General features: G+C 37.6%; 1 protein-coding gene across 9 annotated transcripts in view; it reads left to right on the top strand.

The window, feature by feature from the left end:
- The window catches only part of DLG2 (discs large MAGUK scaffold protein 2), a 2,186,317-nt gene extending 2,175,202 nt beyond the window's left edge, over positions 1–11,115 (top strand). For 3 of the 9 annotated variants that reach the window (XM_023739767.1, XM_004385500.1, XM_023739768.1), the window contains one exon: positions 9,127–9,233. In XM_023739767.1, coding sequence (XP_023595535.1) covers positions 9,127–9,233 — 107 coding nt within the window. Of the gene's footprint in view, positions 1–9,126 lie in introns of all 9 variants that reach the window. The other 6 variants (XM_004385499.2, XM_004385504.2, XM_004385503.1 and 3 more) reach the window with 6 other exon arrangements.
- The last annotated feature ends 5,925 nt before the right edge of the window (positions 11,116–17,040 follow it).

Genomic DNA, 17,040 nt, shown 5'->3' with positions numbered 1-17,040 from the left:
CCTTAAACCAAAAATATTGCCTGAAGTCTTCTTAAAACCAAACAATAGCCTTAAACCAAAAATATTGCCTGAAGTCTTCCTAAAACCAAACAATAGCCTTAAACCAAAAATATTGCCTGAAGTCTTCTTAAAACCAAACAATAGTTTAGCTTAACTAGTAAAAAATGTCTACCTTGAGCATTATGCTCTTTTAAGAACTATCTATATGGGATCAAAGTGACAATAGCTACTCCAAAGATTAGATGGGAACCTTAGGGGGCAGTGAGTTTATGTTAATGGGTGAGGAACAACTCAGAAAAGGAAGGTAAAAATGGTTGCACACCTCAAAGAGTGTAATCAGCATCACTGAATTGTACGTGTAGAAATGGTTGAATTGATGTATGTTTTGCTGTGTATATTCTCAACAACAACAACAAACTAAAATATTTTAAAACAGAAGGGAAAAAAAAACTCATAAGTAACAGAAGCCATTGAACTATCTCCCTCTATTAAAGAGCATTTTAGGCATTTATACCTAATTAAACTATCTCCATGATATCATCAGAAAACTTGAAAACGGAAAATTTGAAGCTGAAAGTGGGCAGTATCCAAAGCAGCTACCCTTGAGAAGTAGTCTTAGGACCTCCATTCTCTGCTTAAGTGACTTATAGGTCTGTCCCCATCAGCAGCACATCAATACTATGCTTGAAACATCTCCATATGTTTCAATTCCATGTCCAGACTCAATGCAAAACTATTTTTTTTTTCTTTTTTGATATTTCTTGGAAAGAAAGTTTGGGGAATAGAGGAAGCTTTTCTTCTAGTGGCTGTCTTGGATTCTTTAGTCTTATATATTTTCAATGGACACTGATTAAATCCAGAGAGTAATCAAACTTTAAGGAACTTGCCTTACAACTGAATATCCACGGTTTATAAACAAGAACTTTCATCCTGAATTACCATTATGTGAAATTAGATTTTTTTTAATATTATTAAGAATATGGAAAGAGCCAGTGGCTTAGTAGTTTGTGAATATGTCAAATCAGGCAATGTTAAGTAAAGTTTCTATCAATAACAAAGATATGAATTATGTTTCACCCTGTAAGTATATCCACATAGGAAAATTAAATAAAAACAATGTACATTTTGACCAGTGGTTTCTATTCAGGAATAAAATACAATAATCAATATCTTTGGAAGATTATTTTTGAAGATCTAACCCAGGTCTCAGTAGCAACTCATATGTAAGCCGTACAGTCATACATACGGTATCAATCTGTTTTTCAGATCTATCAACAAGGAAATTTTTTCTCAAAGGAGATAAAATGTATTTAGGCCTATTACAAGTGACTTGGTGTTTTAGGCAATATACAGTTTAGTCAGTTTGTTTATATTTCTGCCTATTTTTGTTTTATATAAGTACTGATCATATTCTCAATATGCATAAACCTATATGGTAAAATCTCAATTTACCAAATTTCTTGGAGAATAAATGAGGTTTCCTATTAAAGATTTCCTATTAAGGTTTCTTCAGAATGCCGACAAAATGGCAGCATGAGCAGGTCTAGTATCCTGACCCTCCCACATGAACAACAAGAAAAGCAACAAAAAAATCTATAATCAACCCTTTAAGAACTCTGAAAAGGTAGGCAAAGGATGCCAGCAAAGAACTAAAAACTGAAACAAGAATGAATTTCAAACAGCAGGAAAATCATTTCTTTCACTGTCCCTGTCCCTCTCCCTCCTGCTGCAGCTGTGGCCCCAGCTGACCCATGGCTCTCCTGTGCCCTAAGAAGGGCCCAGACATCTGGCCCAGAACTAAATAGGGCAGATCTTGCTAGCAGACTGTTCAGGGTGTATGTTCTGATCAGCCTAAAGGATTAGGTCCTTGGTATCACCCAAATAGGAGCTCTCACAGAGCCTCAGAAGGAGTGGAGAGCAAAGACCAAAGGCTGTGCCAGCCTGAGGACAGGCTGATCAGCGTGTCTTTTCTGATTCATCTGAAAGCTTTCTGAAGGACTGAAACCTTGGTCTGGCCTGAATCGAAGTTCTCACAGAGTAGAAGGAGCAGTGAGTAAAGACTGAGGCTATGCCTGCCTGAGGGTGAACTGATCAGTGCATCTTTTCTGATCAATCTGGGAGCTACCTGAAAGACTGAAACCTTGCTCTGGCCTGAACCAGAACTTTCACAGAACAGTGAAGTGAGCAGTGAGCAAAGACTAAAGGCTGTGCCCACCTGAGAGCTTCTTGAAGAAATTAATGCTTTTCAAAGCATCATGTATGCAGAAGGAAAATCACAGGGCTCACAAAGAAACTGGAAATGATGGCCTATTCAAAAGAACAAGATGAAGAGAGAAGAATAATGTCTGTGAAAGCCCAGGTAATGAACAGGTTAGAAAAAATATAATACAACAATATTAAACATGCTCAAATAACTAAAGGAAAATACAAAGAACTGAAGGAAATCAGTAAAATGATGCACGAACAAAACAAAAATATAAATAAAGAGATAAAATAAAAACCAAATCCACTGCTGTCAAGTCGATTTCAACTCATAGTGACCCTGTAGGACAGAGTAGAACTGCCCCATAGAGTTTCCAAGGCTGTAATCTTTATGGGAGCAGAGTGCCATATCTTTCTCCCACAGAGCAGCAGCAGGGGGTTTGAACCACTGACCTTCTGGTTAGCAGCTAAGCACTTAACCTTTGTACCACCAGGGCTCCTTCTAAATAAAGAGCTAGACACTATAAAAAGAAATGAAACAGAAATGCTATAACTAAAGATACAATAACTGAAGTGAAAAACTCATTGGACAAGCTTAACAGCAGATTTGAGCTAGCAGAAGAAAGAACTGGTAAACTAAAGAATAAGGCAATCGAAATTATAGAATCTGAAGAGCAACAGAGGGATGGATCAAGACTGCTGAGCAGGCTGGTATTTTTGTTGTGTGCCATCAAGTCGATTCTGACTCTTAGTGACTTTACTGGACAGAACAGAACTGACCCATTGAGTTTCCAAGGCTGTAATATTTACAGAAGCAGTCTGCCACATCTTTCTCCCACAGAGCAGCTGGTGGGTTCAAACCAACGACCTTTCAGTTGGCGGCCAAGTACTTAACCACTGCACCACCAGGGCTCCTTCTGATGAGTATAGCCTAATGGAAAGATTGGACACCATCAAGCAAACTAACATACACATCATGGGAATCCCAGAAGGAGAAGAAAGAAAGAATATCTTAAGAAATACTGACAAAAGAAACTTCCCAAATCTGACAAAGCACATGAATCTACAAATCCAAGAAGTTCAGTGAATTCTAAGTAGGATAAACCCAAAGATAGCCACATGGAGACATATTATAATCAAGCTCTCAAAAACTAAAGAGAGGATCCTGCATGCAGCAAGAGAAAAGCAAATTGTCACAAACAAAGGAAAAAGATTAAGTGTCAATTTCTCCTCAGAAAACTTGAAGGCCAGAAGGCAGTTAACTAATATATTTAAAGTGCTAAAAGAAGAGAACTGTCAACCAAGAACATGGCAAAACCATCCTTCAAGAAGGAGGGCAAAATTAAGACATTCACAGATAAACAAAAGCTGAGTGAGTTTATTACCATTAGACCTGTACTACAAGAAATGCTAAAGGAAGTCCTTCAGATGAAAAAAAAAAAAGACACTAGACAGTAACACAAAGTCATACACAGAGAAAAAGATCTCCATTAAAGGTTAGCTTGTGGTCAAGTTTAAGGCCTAGTATTTTTTTGTTCCTAAATTTTATTTATCTTGTTGTTGTTGAGAATATACACAGCAAAACTACACCAATTCAACAGTTTCTACATGTACGATTTAGTAACATTGATTACATTCTTCAAGTTATGCAACAATACTCACCCTCCTTTTCTGAGTTGTTCCTCCATCATTAATATAAGCTCACTGCCTCCTAAGGTTATAAGGGCCAGTTTTAAGGTAATTTTGATTGATAATACTAGTAATTACGTCCTTCATGCTTTACAATGGCAAATGCATAAAAGTAAGTATAAATATGTTACAGGACACATGATGTATAAAGACGTAATACGTGATAACAACAACATACATAGGGGGAGGGGAATGAAGAGTGGTAGAAGAATAGTTTTTGTATGTTACTTAATTTGTTATCAATGTAATTTTCATGGTAACCACAAAGAAAATAACTAAAAAGTATACACAAAAGGAAAGGAGAAGAGAATCAAAATGGTTCACTACAAAAAAATCAACAAAACACATATATTGGCATTATTAAGGAAATGAGGGCAAAGAAGTTATAAGACACATAACAACAACATAGCAAAAGTAAGTCCTTCCTTATTAGTAAATTACTGTGAATGTAAATGGACTAAACACTCCAATCAAGAGTGCCAGACAGAGGTATAATGGATTTAAAAAAAAAAAAAAAATGATCCAACTATTTGCTGTCTCCAAGAAACACATCTGAGGCCCAAAGACACAAACAGGTTGAAAGTGAAAGAATGGAAAAAAATAATCATTGCAAATAGTAACCAGAAGAGAGTTAGGATAGTGATTTTAATATCAGACAAAATAGACTTTAAGTCAAAATCAGTTATAAGAGACAAACAATGACATTCTATAATGAAAAAAAGGGTCAATTCATCAAGAAGATGTAACAGTTGTAAATATATATGCACCTAACATTAGCGCCCCAAAATATATAAAGCAATCATAGACAGACTTGAAGGGAGAAATAGACTGTTCTACAGTAATAGTTGAAGACTTCAATACAGCACTTTCAATAGTCAACTGAACAACTATAAAGAAGTTCAATAAAGAAATAGAGGATTTGATCAACATTATAAACCAACTGGACCTAACAGACATATCTAAAACACTCCACCCAATAACAGCACAATATACATTCTTCTCCCATGCATATGTATCATTCTCCATGATAGACTGTATGTTTGGTCACAAAGTAAGTCTCAATAAATTTAAAAAGCTTGAAATCATACAAAGCATCTGTGTGACCACAATGAACTGAAATTAGAAGCTAATAAAGAAGAAAAACTGGAAAACACACAAATATGTGGAAATTAAACAACACAGCAATACAAAGCCAAACAGTAAAAAATGTAACCAGTGTCTCTGAACAATATGATCTATGCAGAAGTTGTTAACTAAGAACCTAACTTGCTGTGTAAACATCCACCAAAAACACAATAAAATATTATTTAAAAAAAGAAAAAAAAGCCAATCGGTCAAGACACAAATCATAAAATACTCAGGGGTGGATGAAAGCACAATACACCAAAATTTATGGGATGCAGTGAAGGCAGGGCTCAGAAAGAAACTTACAGTGGTAAACGTCTACATTAAAGAAGAAAGATCTCAAGTCATTAACCTAACTTTACGACTAGAAGAACTATAAAAAGAAGAGCAAACAAGGGAGGAAATAAAATCAGAGCACATATAAAAGTAAGAGACTAGAAAAATAGAGAGAATCAACAAAACCTGAAGCTGGTCTTTTGAAAATACCAATAAAATTAACAAACAGTTAGACTGACAAAGAAACACAAAGAAGATGCAAATCTCTACTACCAGAAATGAAAGTGGGGACATTACAACCAACCCTAAACCAATAAATAAATAAATAAACCAAACCTGTTGACATAAAGTTGATTCCGACTCAAGGAGATCCAAAAGACAGAATAGAACTACCCTATAGGGTTTCCAAGGCTGTAATCTTTATGGAAGCAGACTGCCACATCTTTCTCTTGCAGAGTGGCTGGTACGTTTGAACCACCGACCTTTCACTTAGCAGCCGAGCACTTAACCACTGCGACACCAAGGCTCCCTACAACCATCTCTACAGAAATAGAAAAGATCCTAAGAGATTACTAAGAAGAATGTATGCCAGCAAATTAGAAACTTACAGGAAATGGACAAATTACTAGAAACACATAAACTTCCCACCATGACTCAAGAAGAAACAGAATCTCAACAGACCCATGCCGAGTGAAGGGATTAAATCAGTAATCAAAAACCTCCCAATAAAGAAAAGTCCTGAACCAGATGGCTTCACTGGGGAATTCTACCAAACATTTATAGAAGTGACCCCAATCCTTCTTAAACCTTTCCAAAAAAATAGAAAAGAAAGGAACACTTCCTAATTCATTCTATGAGGTTAGCATTACCCTAATTCCAAAGCTAGGCAAAGACACTACAAGAAAACTACAGCCCAATGTCTTATGACTATATATACAAAACCCCACAACAAAATATCAGCAAACCAAATCCAAAAGCATACTGAAAGGATTATACACCATGATTAAGTAGGATTTATCCCAGGAATCCAAGAGTAGTTCAACGTTAGAAAATCAATCAATGTAATATATACCACATTGACAGAACAAAGTGGGGGAGGGGACCACATGATCATCTCAATCAATGCAGAGAAGGCATTTAAACAAAATGCAACACTCTTTCATTATTGAAAACACTCAAAAAGCTAAGAATAGAGGGGAAATTCCTCAATATGATAAAGGACATTTATGAAAACCCACAGCTAAGTCATACTCAATGGAGAAAGATTGAAAGCTTCCCCCTTAAGATCAGAACAAGACAAGGATGCCCACTTCCTCCACTTCTATTCAACATTTTACTGAAAGTCCTAGCAAGAGCAATTAGGCAAGAAAGAGGAATAAAAGGTATCCAAATCAGGATGGAAGAAGTAAAATGCTCCCTTTTCACTGATGACATGACCTCATATATAGAAATTCCCAAAGAATCCAGAGGAAAGCTACTAGAGCTAATAAAACAAATTCAGCAAAGTGGCAGGATACAAGGTCAACACACAGTAATAGGCTGGGTTTCTATACATGAGCAATGAGCAATCTGAAAAGGAAATTGAGAAACGATTCCATCTACAATAGCATCTAAAAGAAAAATCCCTAAGAATAAATTTGTACCGGGAGGTGAAAGACTTATACACAAAAACTATAAAACTTTACCAGAATAAATTTTAAAAGACATAAATAAATAGAAGGACGTTCCAAGTTCATGGATTGGAAGATTTAATATTGTTAAGATGCCAATACTACCCAAAGTGATCTATAGATCAATGCAATCCCTATCAAAATTCCAACAACTGTTTTTGGAGAAATGGAAAAGCCAATCCTCAAGTTTCTGCGGAACTGCAAGGGACCCTGAACAGCCAAAGCAATCTTGAAAAATAAGAACAAAGTAGGAGGACTCACATTCCTTATTTCAAAACATACTATAAAGCTACAATAATCAAAACAGTCTGGTACTATTATAATGATAGATATATAGTTAGATATAATGATAGATCAATGGAACAGAACTGAGAGTCTAGAAATAAACTCATACATCCATGGTCCATTTATTTTTGACAAGAATGCAGAAGGAATAATATCTTCAATAAATGTTGCTGAGACAAGTGGATTTCCACACGCAAAAGAATGAAGCTGGACCCAATACCTCATACCTTATACAAAAATTAACTCAAAATGGACCCAGGACCTAAATGTAAGAACTATAACCATAAAACTCTTAAAAGAAAACATAACAGTAACACTTTAGGATCTAGTTTTTGATGATGGATTCTTGGATATGACAGCAAAAGCATAAGTAACAAAAGGCAAAATAAATAAACTGGACTTAATCAATATTAAAGAATTTTTGTGCATCAAAGGACTTCATTAACAAAGAAAAGAGAACCTACAGATTGGGAGAAAATTTTTGGAAACCAAATATTGGATAAGGGTTTAATATCCAGAATATATAAAGAACTCCTACAACTTAACAATGAAAAGACCAACAACCCAATTAAAAAATAGTCAAAGGACTTGAATAGCCATTTCACCAAAGAAGATATACCAATAGCCAACAAACACATAGAAAGATGCTTAATGTCATTAATCATTAAGTAAATGCAAATCAAAACCACAATGAGATACCATTTCACCTCCACTAGGATGGCTATGATCAGAAAAATGGAAAACAACAAGTGTTAGCAAGCATGTTGAGAAATTGGAAGATTCCTCCATTGCTGGTGGGATTGTAAAATGGTGCAAACATTTTGGAAAACAATTTGGCAGTTCCTCAAAAAGTTAAACATAGAATTACCATATAACCCAGCAATTCCACTCCTAGGTATATACCCAAAAGAATTGAAAGCAGGAACACAAACAGAAACCTGAACACCAATGTTCACTGCAGCATGATTCACAATAACCAAAAGGTGGAAACAAACTAAATGTCCATCAACAGATGAATGGATAAACAAAATGTGGCATATACATACAATGGAATATTACTCAGCCATAAAGAGAAATAAAGTTCAGATACATGCTACAACATGAATGAACCGTGAAAACATTATGCTGAGTGAAATAAGTCAGTCAATTATTGTTTGAGCCCATTTATATGCAATATCTAGAATAGACAAATTATAAAGAGAGACCAAACTTCATTAGTGGTTACCAGGAACAGGAGGGAGGGAGAAAGGGGGAGTTATTGTTTAGGGGGCACTGACTTTCTATTAAGGGTGACAGAAAAATTTGGAAACAGATAATGGTGATGGTTGCACAGCATGATGAACGTAATTAATGTCACTGAATCATACATGTAAAAGTTGAAATGGCAAGTGTTTTGTTACACAAATTTTTACAAATAAAAAAACCCACTAAGGTTTCCTCCAAAACCCATACTATTTCCTCTGCCTAAAATATCTGAATTTCTCCCCCTGCCAAAATAACTATATTATGGAGAATATAAGGCCAGCTTTCTTTGATACACAAGGAATTCTCAATCTGAAAATTGATCAGTGCCTAGCTCAGAGCAGGCACATATATTTGTTAAATAAATGAATGACTCATTATCCAGAACGACCGACAAGCTTGGTACAAAGTGGAAAAACTGGGATGTATTTATTACTGATCCAGGATATGCTTTTAAAATATTGTTAATGTGGCCTTGCTTATGTGAATTTTCTGCTTTTTCTTAGAAATGATAAGGAATATTAAACTTCTTGATGAGTTGTTTGTCATGATTTGAGCTTCCACTGTGTGACTGACAACTGATCTTCACCACTTAGGAAATGATTCCTAACTCTGAGTGTGTTTCCCTTTTTAACAGCTATTGTCCAAGGAGACACCTTAGAAGATATATATACCCAATGCAAGCTTGTTATTGAAGAGCAATCTGGGCCTTTCATCTGGATTCCCTCAAAGGAAAAGTTATAAATTAGCTACTGCACCTCTGACAACAACAGAAGAGCATTTAGAAGAACAAAATACATATAATATACTACTTGGAGGCTTTTATGTTTTTGTTGCATTTTATGTTTTTGCAGTCAATGTGAATTTTTATGAATGTACAACACAAACTGTGTGAAGCCATGAAGGAAACGGAGGGGCCAAAGGGTGGGACAGAAAAGACATTGCAGTATGCAGGAAGGCTTTGGTTTGTTCAAAGTGCCAGGTGTAGGGATGAACCTCTGACAGGCTTTCTGCCCAAGAGATGGGCAGCCTTCCTCACCCCAGCAGATGTCCAGAGCTGATTTAGCTGCTGATCTCTCTGTGTTTTTTGCTTTAAAGAAAAGTTGCCAGCACTTGAACCTCACCAACCTTCCCATTACCCACATCTGTAATTGGTACACTTCCAATTTTATAACTATGCACATCCTTTGATTTCTTACCAAGAAAAAGAAAGAAAGAAAGAAGGAAAAAAGGAAGGAGTCCCTTTGGAGACAGCATATCAGGGAAGGATAAGTGTGTAGTTTCTTTGACTGGCATCTGCAAAGACAAGCATTTCATAAAATTCACAAGAGTATGGAGGACTGACCTTACTAAAAGGAGAGGACTCCACCTGGGATTAGCTTTATGATGTTGATTGTCTATTTTGCCATTTATAAAGTGAAAGAAGGCACTAAAGATGAGAATAATTTATACAATAAAAATATATTAAATGTATAGAAATGAATTTCTATAGGTTAAAAAAAGTTTTGTGAAATATTTTATAAAGACTAACTCAAAGACTAAATGTATGCACTCTCAGCAGATCATGAAATTCAAGACCTGAAAGTTGTACTCTCCCTTTTGTTGCCAATGATCCATTAAGAGCACCTGAGTTCCTTCGGAAGTCTGACAAAGACCTCCCTCACTATCCTCCTATGACCTCCCTTCCACACTAGAGATATACTCTCATGAAGCACATTTTTAAATGAGTTGCCCTCATGGATATTTTTCGACGACCTTTCATTAATACATTTTTAAGTTGATGGCTTTTCAGAAACAAACTCATACAAATGATACTAAGGGAAGTTTTTGCTTTTCTCTTGTTAAACAACCTGGGCCTGCTGTGCAAATAGCTGAATAACTTGTTCCTAGTTACTTACATTTCTTAAAGGATCTTTTAGTATTTTTGGCCAGCGATGAGTAATTAGCATTACTATTTTTTTTGTATCACAGAGTAACTGAGGGTTTTGTTAACAGCCAGAGATGGTATACAGCCTTGGGGAGATCTGTCCCAACATACACTTTTTTTTGAGGAAGAGAGAGAAGAGACATATCTGGTTGGGGGGTGAGGGGTGCAGACTTTTGTTTCTGTGTGCAGGGCAAAAAGATAGAACCACAAGAAAAAACAAATACTTTGAGCTCAACCAACTGAACTGCCTTTCTTGGGGCTGCACCTGGACCAACTTTATTTTTTAACAATTACAATAATGATGACTAAAAATAGAAATCTCCCAAAGCCTATAAACTGAACCAGAATAGTTAGTTCCATGCTTCAAAGCTGATATCAGCATTGCTTTTGCCCAACGTGTTTAGGGAGAGTTACTTCAGTGATCTCAATAACCACTCAACTCTGGGTTCTATGCATGCCCAGACTAAGCCCCATCGCCTTATTTCTGGGGTACATCCAGACCTGGCAGGGATTCTGCCACACTGTGCAGCAAACCAGCACGTAGGCTGGGGTGGGAAAGCAAGAGACAGAGCCATCAGTAGTGATGGGGCTTATTCACAGTAAGACCATCAGAGCTCAGGTTGAGGGTCTCTTTCCAAAAACAAGGATTGTTCGTCTCACACTAAATACTAATTGTCTACCTGGCTGCAGTCACCAAAACATACCCCAAAATGCAAAATCATGCATCTACCTATAGTTTTGAGGCTGCCTTTGCCAATGGAAGGGCTAGCAATGCATTTTTCCTCGGATGAAAGTTAAGTTTCTGGAAACTTCCTTAGAGTGCTCAAAATGTTAAAGATGTTTCCACGTCTGCAATTTGCCAGTTTCACGTCAAGGCCTACTTTCATCAAAATTGCTCCCAGAAGTTTTCTGCCACCAGAATGCCATTCTTGATTCCAGCTCTTATTTTTAGGCCACCATGATAACTTCTTTGGTTTCTCAACTGAGCATGCAACCATTTATTTAAAGGACTATCATTAATGAGTAGATGTTTTCGCGGGTCGTGTGATGTGCTTTCCATTTAATAGTATTGCTGTGGCTGAGTACAATCAAATTGAACCACCAACCCTTGGTTTTGTAGTAATATAATTATTTATTTTCCTAGTGTAGATGCTTCCAGATTAGAACTGGCATTTGCACTGATTTTTTTATGTAGATTTATATAAATATATATATACATATATATTTGCTTGAAGAATCACCAAGCAAATTGGTGAGAGGGTCTTTTTCCTATAGAATTTACACCTCCATTTGTTGTGTTGTCTTGCGCTTCCCAATGTTGAGGCCTCTTTGGCTCCAATGAATTGGTGTATTTTGCAACAAATCTGACAACTTGTATGGAAATGGCACGAAAGTTACCCAGATTACATCTGGTGCAAATGCACTTGGAGCCTGGGGCCAGACTGGTGCTAACGTTGCAAACTTTGTCCGGAGCTCTCTCCAATCTGAAGGCTTGCTGGGGGCGCAATGTCACCTTCACATGCTGAGCCCTTTCAGAAAAGTGCCAGATCGTGTCACTGGTGCTATTTTTCATGCTCTGGTACAATGTGTAGCACCACGGGGGTCTCAGCTTTACCAAAATCAAAATCCCATATGTCAGCTAATGGCAAGGACACTTGTTTTTTGCTCTCCTCCTGCAGGATTTGTTGGTCATTGCTTTGCAGGTCTTTTCTCCAGCCCCAAGTTTGTGGGTTGGCTAGAACTGCTTAGTGAGCCCATCTTTACAAAGCCACACTCGGGTGCCTCTGTGAGCTGTCTTAGATTCTACTGCCAGCCCTTCAGGACGATGAGCCAGTGAAAAGCCTTCCACCCTCCTGGCTCACGCCACTGTCATTTTTCTCATTCTTTTCCTCTGCTCTCCCCCGTCTATTTTTATATTCTATCCATCTTTTCTATATTCATTCCATCTTTTTTATATTTCTCTTTAATCTGTTCTTCCTCTCTTTTTTTGGTTTGCTTTCTCCTAGTCCTTCTTTAGTCTCCTCCCTTTATTCTCTCTCTTTATTGATGTTCTCCTCTTTAGTCTCAGTCGTTTCTTCCTCTTTCTCCTTTTCTCTTCACCTCAGATCTCTGATCATCTTTTCCATACCCTACTTGTTAATTTTTTCTGTCCTATAAGGGCGCCTGGCTGATTCAGACAGCAAGTCCATAAACTGGACTACTGACACAAATACTTTGGGTCGTGTTTCACCTACTCAGCCCAGAATGCAAAGCTGAGCGTGAGGTCTGATCTGGAGCCAGCTCCAGCACCCCTCACTGAGCCAGCCTGCACCACTGCCCTGGCAGTGATGTGCATTGCTCTGGGTCCTGCTGGCACCTGGGTGCCTCTGCCTGAATGCTGGTCCAGAGTGAGCCCGCTCCCAAAACCTATCCCGTGGCTCTGAGGACACTTCCTTTGAATAAAGGCAGACACTGGCTCCAACAATTATCCTGACAGCAAACTTCTTCCTGCTCATTGAAGCCATGCCATCGCCTTGGTTTGGAGAGAGACAATTCTGCCATTCATTAGCTTTCCTTTTCCCATCTTCATGTGAAGCCCCCTCTGCTTTTCAGTTGGTGACTGCTCTGGTGAGCCTGAATGGACTCGCTGGTGAAATACCATCTCTTTTTTCCTGTCTTGGTCCTGCCTAAATTCCTACAAAAACATTTGAGCCAAGAACTCAGGCTAGTTACTATGTTTATCCTATGAATTTGTCACTACTAGGGGAAATTTTTTTAAAAAAAAAGGGCAATTCCCTTAAAACACATGGAGTGCCTCCTGTGACAACTGATTTGACATGGAACTCCCTAAAAAATTCCGTGGATATATATTTAACTCACGTGTATGTATGGTATATATGGCATGTATATCATCTATACACATATTACATTAGGTATGAATGAATGTGGATGGAAACCCACACACACACTCCAGTCTGTAAATATCCTTCCTCAATGAAACCTGTGTTTAGGAAAGCATTTCTTGTACAGCTGTGCAGTTTCTTGTAGCAGCTGAAGACAAGCCAAGACAGGTGGACAATTTTAGATCATCTAAAAGCGAGAGTACAGTATCTCCCTAGCAACTCATGAGGACAGACAACAAAATGGCAAGGCTGACTCCCAAGGGGATGGCAAACTTTTCTTCTCTCCTTTATGAATTTGTGTTTCTTAAGTGTGTCTTAACTTCTGAGTGCACCAGGCTGTACCCGTTAGATCCTTTAAATATAACAATTTTGTGCTTCTCTCTGACAGGATGTTTCTCAATAGAGCTGTAGTGCAGGACGGGAGGGAGGGGGAAATACTCCTTGTCTGGGCTGGAGTTTACTGAGACACTGCACAGCTTACACTCCTGTTAAGTGTAAATATTCAACACTTCCATTCCATTTGTGTAAAAAATAAAGCACATGATTATAAAATCAAGATGTATATTTCATACTCAGTGTGTCTGTGCATATTTATTGCGTTTCCAGTTGTCAGCAGTGACTCCATTGTAAAAATGCTGGATAGAGTGTTTATAAACATGTCATGGTTTTATTATCAGATATTAATATTAAAACATTTTTATACTTTATAGCAAGTGGTTTTCTCCCAAAGCATAATTTGTCTTATTTCATAAAAAACAGAAAGACTTATTTCTATTTTTATCACCTTTGCCTGAGTTCAGAGCTAAAATGCAATTAGGGTAGGTTTTCTCTGAGAAATATTGGCACTGCTGAAAGGAACTGAAAATGGTGCCTTTGCATATTTTTTAAATATTTGGTTACCATCTTGCCTGCTTTTAATCAGGATTTTGTCAAAAGTAAATATAGCTAACAATGTATTGAAGGATATGTTTTTAAAGACCCTCACATCTGTGCAGGGAAAAACAAAATCCAAGTGTCAGCATTGTGAGATTCCAGAATACAGAAAAATGATTTTTCTTATCTGAAAATTATGATGCAAACAAAGGCATAAGTAGGAGAAAAGGTAACATTATCTGTATACACAGAAGCCACAAAAAAATATCACTTCAAAGAGCCAAACAGATCAAAAAAAGTCAGGTTTGAAAACCTGAAATCTGCCAAATAATGTTCTAAATTCTCCATTTTAGGTTAGATATATGCCTTATGATATTGACATTTAGACAGCACAGGTCTGACAGCTAGAGAACCAAAACAAATTCCCCCTGTGGAAGGGGTGAAATTTTGCCATCAAAGTAGTCACTTTGAAGTCTGTTTTCTTTCATGATAAATTATCAAATAATTGGATCAACCATTTGGGAAGCCAGACTAGTTGGTCAAACCATCTTGGTCATCACGATGGGCCAACAAGAGTCTGCCAGGTGTCTAACGCCGTCCCTGGTACTTAATGGTGAACAAAGCGGAAGCGTAAGAAGGCATTGACTGAGGCTGCAAGCCCAGTGCAGGCCTCAAGTGTTGACGATTATTCAGTGTTTAACATTTACATAGTCTCCGAGGTTTATTATTAATGGTAACACTGCACAAAGATTCACTTCAATAATGGGTTTATTTGTTCAGGAAAAAGAAAACTAGACAAGCATTTTGACTTTTTAGTCCCATTTCATTTCTATGTAACTATTTTTTTAAACATGATTCTAGAAGTCCCAAAAGCTAGAAGTGGCCCACACATCTTTGAACCTAAGAGGGCCTAGATATGAATCTGTGATCTTTATAGATACTCTGAGACCAAACATCCAATAATAGAATTTGAAAAATCTCCTGGGGCACTAAGGTAAGTAATGTGTATAGAGGGAGCCACCAGCTTTCTTAATATAACCAGACTCAGTGTTTAAATATGTCAGAGAAAGGTGTCTTATGGATAGGACTAGCTAGGCCTCATGACCCTTTTTTTTTGTTTTTTAACCTGTGACTCACCTTTCTCTTAGGGATATCTGAGAAGGCACCACTGCTATCATCAAACTGATCTCCTCCCCCTTCTAATGTTACAGCCAAAATGCTGAGTCAGGACCTTGTTCTTAGTTCCCTTTAGAACAACTGGGACAAAGAATATTTGGTGAAACTGTGCTAAATCCTGGGGGGTAACAAAATAAAGTAAACAAAAAATTATCTCATTTATGAGATAAGCTGAATGCCCAGCTCCTAGCCCACTGCCATGTGACAGGGGCCATTCTTCCCACCACCCAGGGGTTCCTCAGACAAGGCAAGACCAGATATCAGAACCTTTTTCCTGTTGCAGCTCACACGAGAGATGCTATGTCCATGACTGACTCTGCACAGGATTCCCCAGCTAAGGCAGCTTGCAGGTTAAGGATGCCAGCTGTCTTCATCCCTTTTGCTCCCACATGCTAGCAGAATACAAATGGGAGTGACTCTCTATAGTTAACTTTGATTACTCTTGTAAATTTCAAGCAACAAATGATCTGAATCATGCTTTACCACTAACACTGATGCACCAGGAGAACATCACCGGTCTAAGCTACTCAAAGCCAAAAAAGCAAAGCCAGAGAGAGACACGAGTTATCTCCCATCCTCCTAAGGCCTGCGTTTCCAATCTTGGTTCCCTGTTGTCTGGATGATTGACTTGGGAAAGGTCTGCTCTTCAAGGCTTCAACAGAACAACCTGTGTGAATGCTGTACAGCGGAAAGCTATATCCATACAGTGATACAAACACATAGAACGGGCTTCATTTGCAAAATACAATTGACTCGACTTCCATCTGAGAGGAGAAGAAAGACATGCACTTTCTTTTCAATGGGATATTAAAATTTTCAAATTCCTGTGGTTCCAGACAGTAAATTACCATTACCAGTTCCTTAGTAATGGAAAGTGTTCACATTGCTCAAAAAGAGCAGTTGATTTCTAATTAATAAAAATCAGATACTAACAAGCTAAAAGATTGAATCCTAATTGGATTGGAGGATTTTCATCTTTGCATCTTTGATATCCTTAGTAATCTTCGCCCAGAAACTCTGCATGCAGCTGTGTCCCTTCATCTGGCAGTTTTGGTAGAGATAACCCCTGGACTGAAGGAAATCTCCCTCCTTGACCTTTCCAAACCAATTTCTTCTCCTAATACTCATCTTCATTGGCCACAGCCACCAATTCTGACCATATACCTTTTCTTTGACTACTGGTGGTTTGCTTTCGGCTATCTGAAATTCTTCAAAGTATAAAGTTATAGAAAAGTATGTCACATATTAAACAAGGTCAATTAGCACATTAAAATTTGGAGTTATTCCAGCCAATATTTCATGCAAAGAAAAGTTAGTGGTTGTTTAATTAAAATGCCCACAAGGATTGAATGCCACCAAAAAAGCTGGCATTCTTTCATTATTTATGTATTAATTCCTTACACATTTGGTCAGCAAATAATAAACATCTGGTTGGAAGCAGGCTCTATTTAGATTCTTGGACAGAAAATAAATAACGAACAGGGCATCATCTGTGTTCTCAAAGAATTCAAGCCTAGTGGCAGAGACATACCAAAAAACAAAAAGAAGATGATTGAAGCACAGAAGCACTGAAACAGACCAGTGAGCACATAAAACTTTGCAAGAATAACCTTGACATTTATTAGTCAATGTATACCTGCTCAAAGTTTACCCCAGTGCTCATTTCTTGGGAAGAACCTCTCATGACAAAACT

Source organism: Trichechus manatus, unplaced genomic scaffold (assembly GCF_000243295.1).
Source record: "Trichechus manatus latirostris isolate Lorelei unplaced genomic scaffold, TriManLat1.0 scaffold00140, whole genome shotgun sequence".
Classification (NCBI taxonomy): Eukaryota; Metazoa; Chordata; class Mammalia; order Sirenia; family Trichechidae; genus Trichechus; species Trichechus manatus.
Note: the sequence above shows the minus strand (reverse complement) of the source record. Positions and strands in the feature narration are given on the sequence as shown.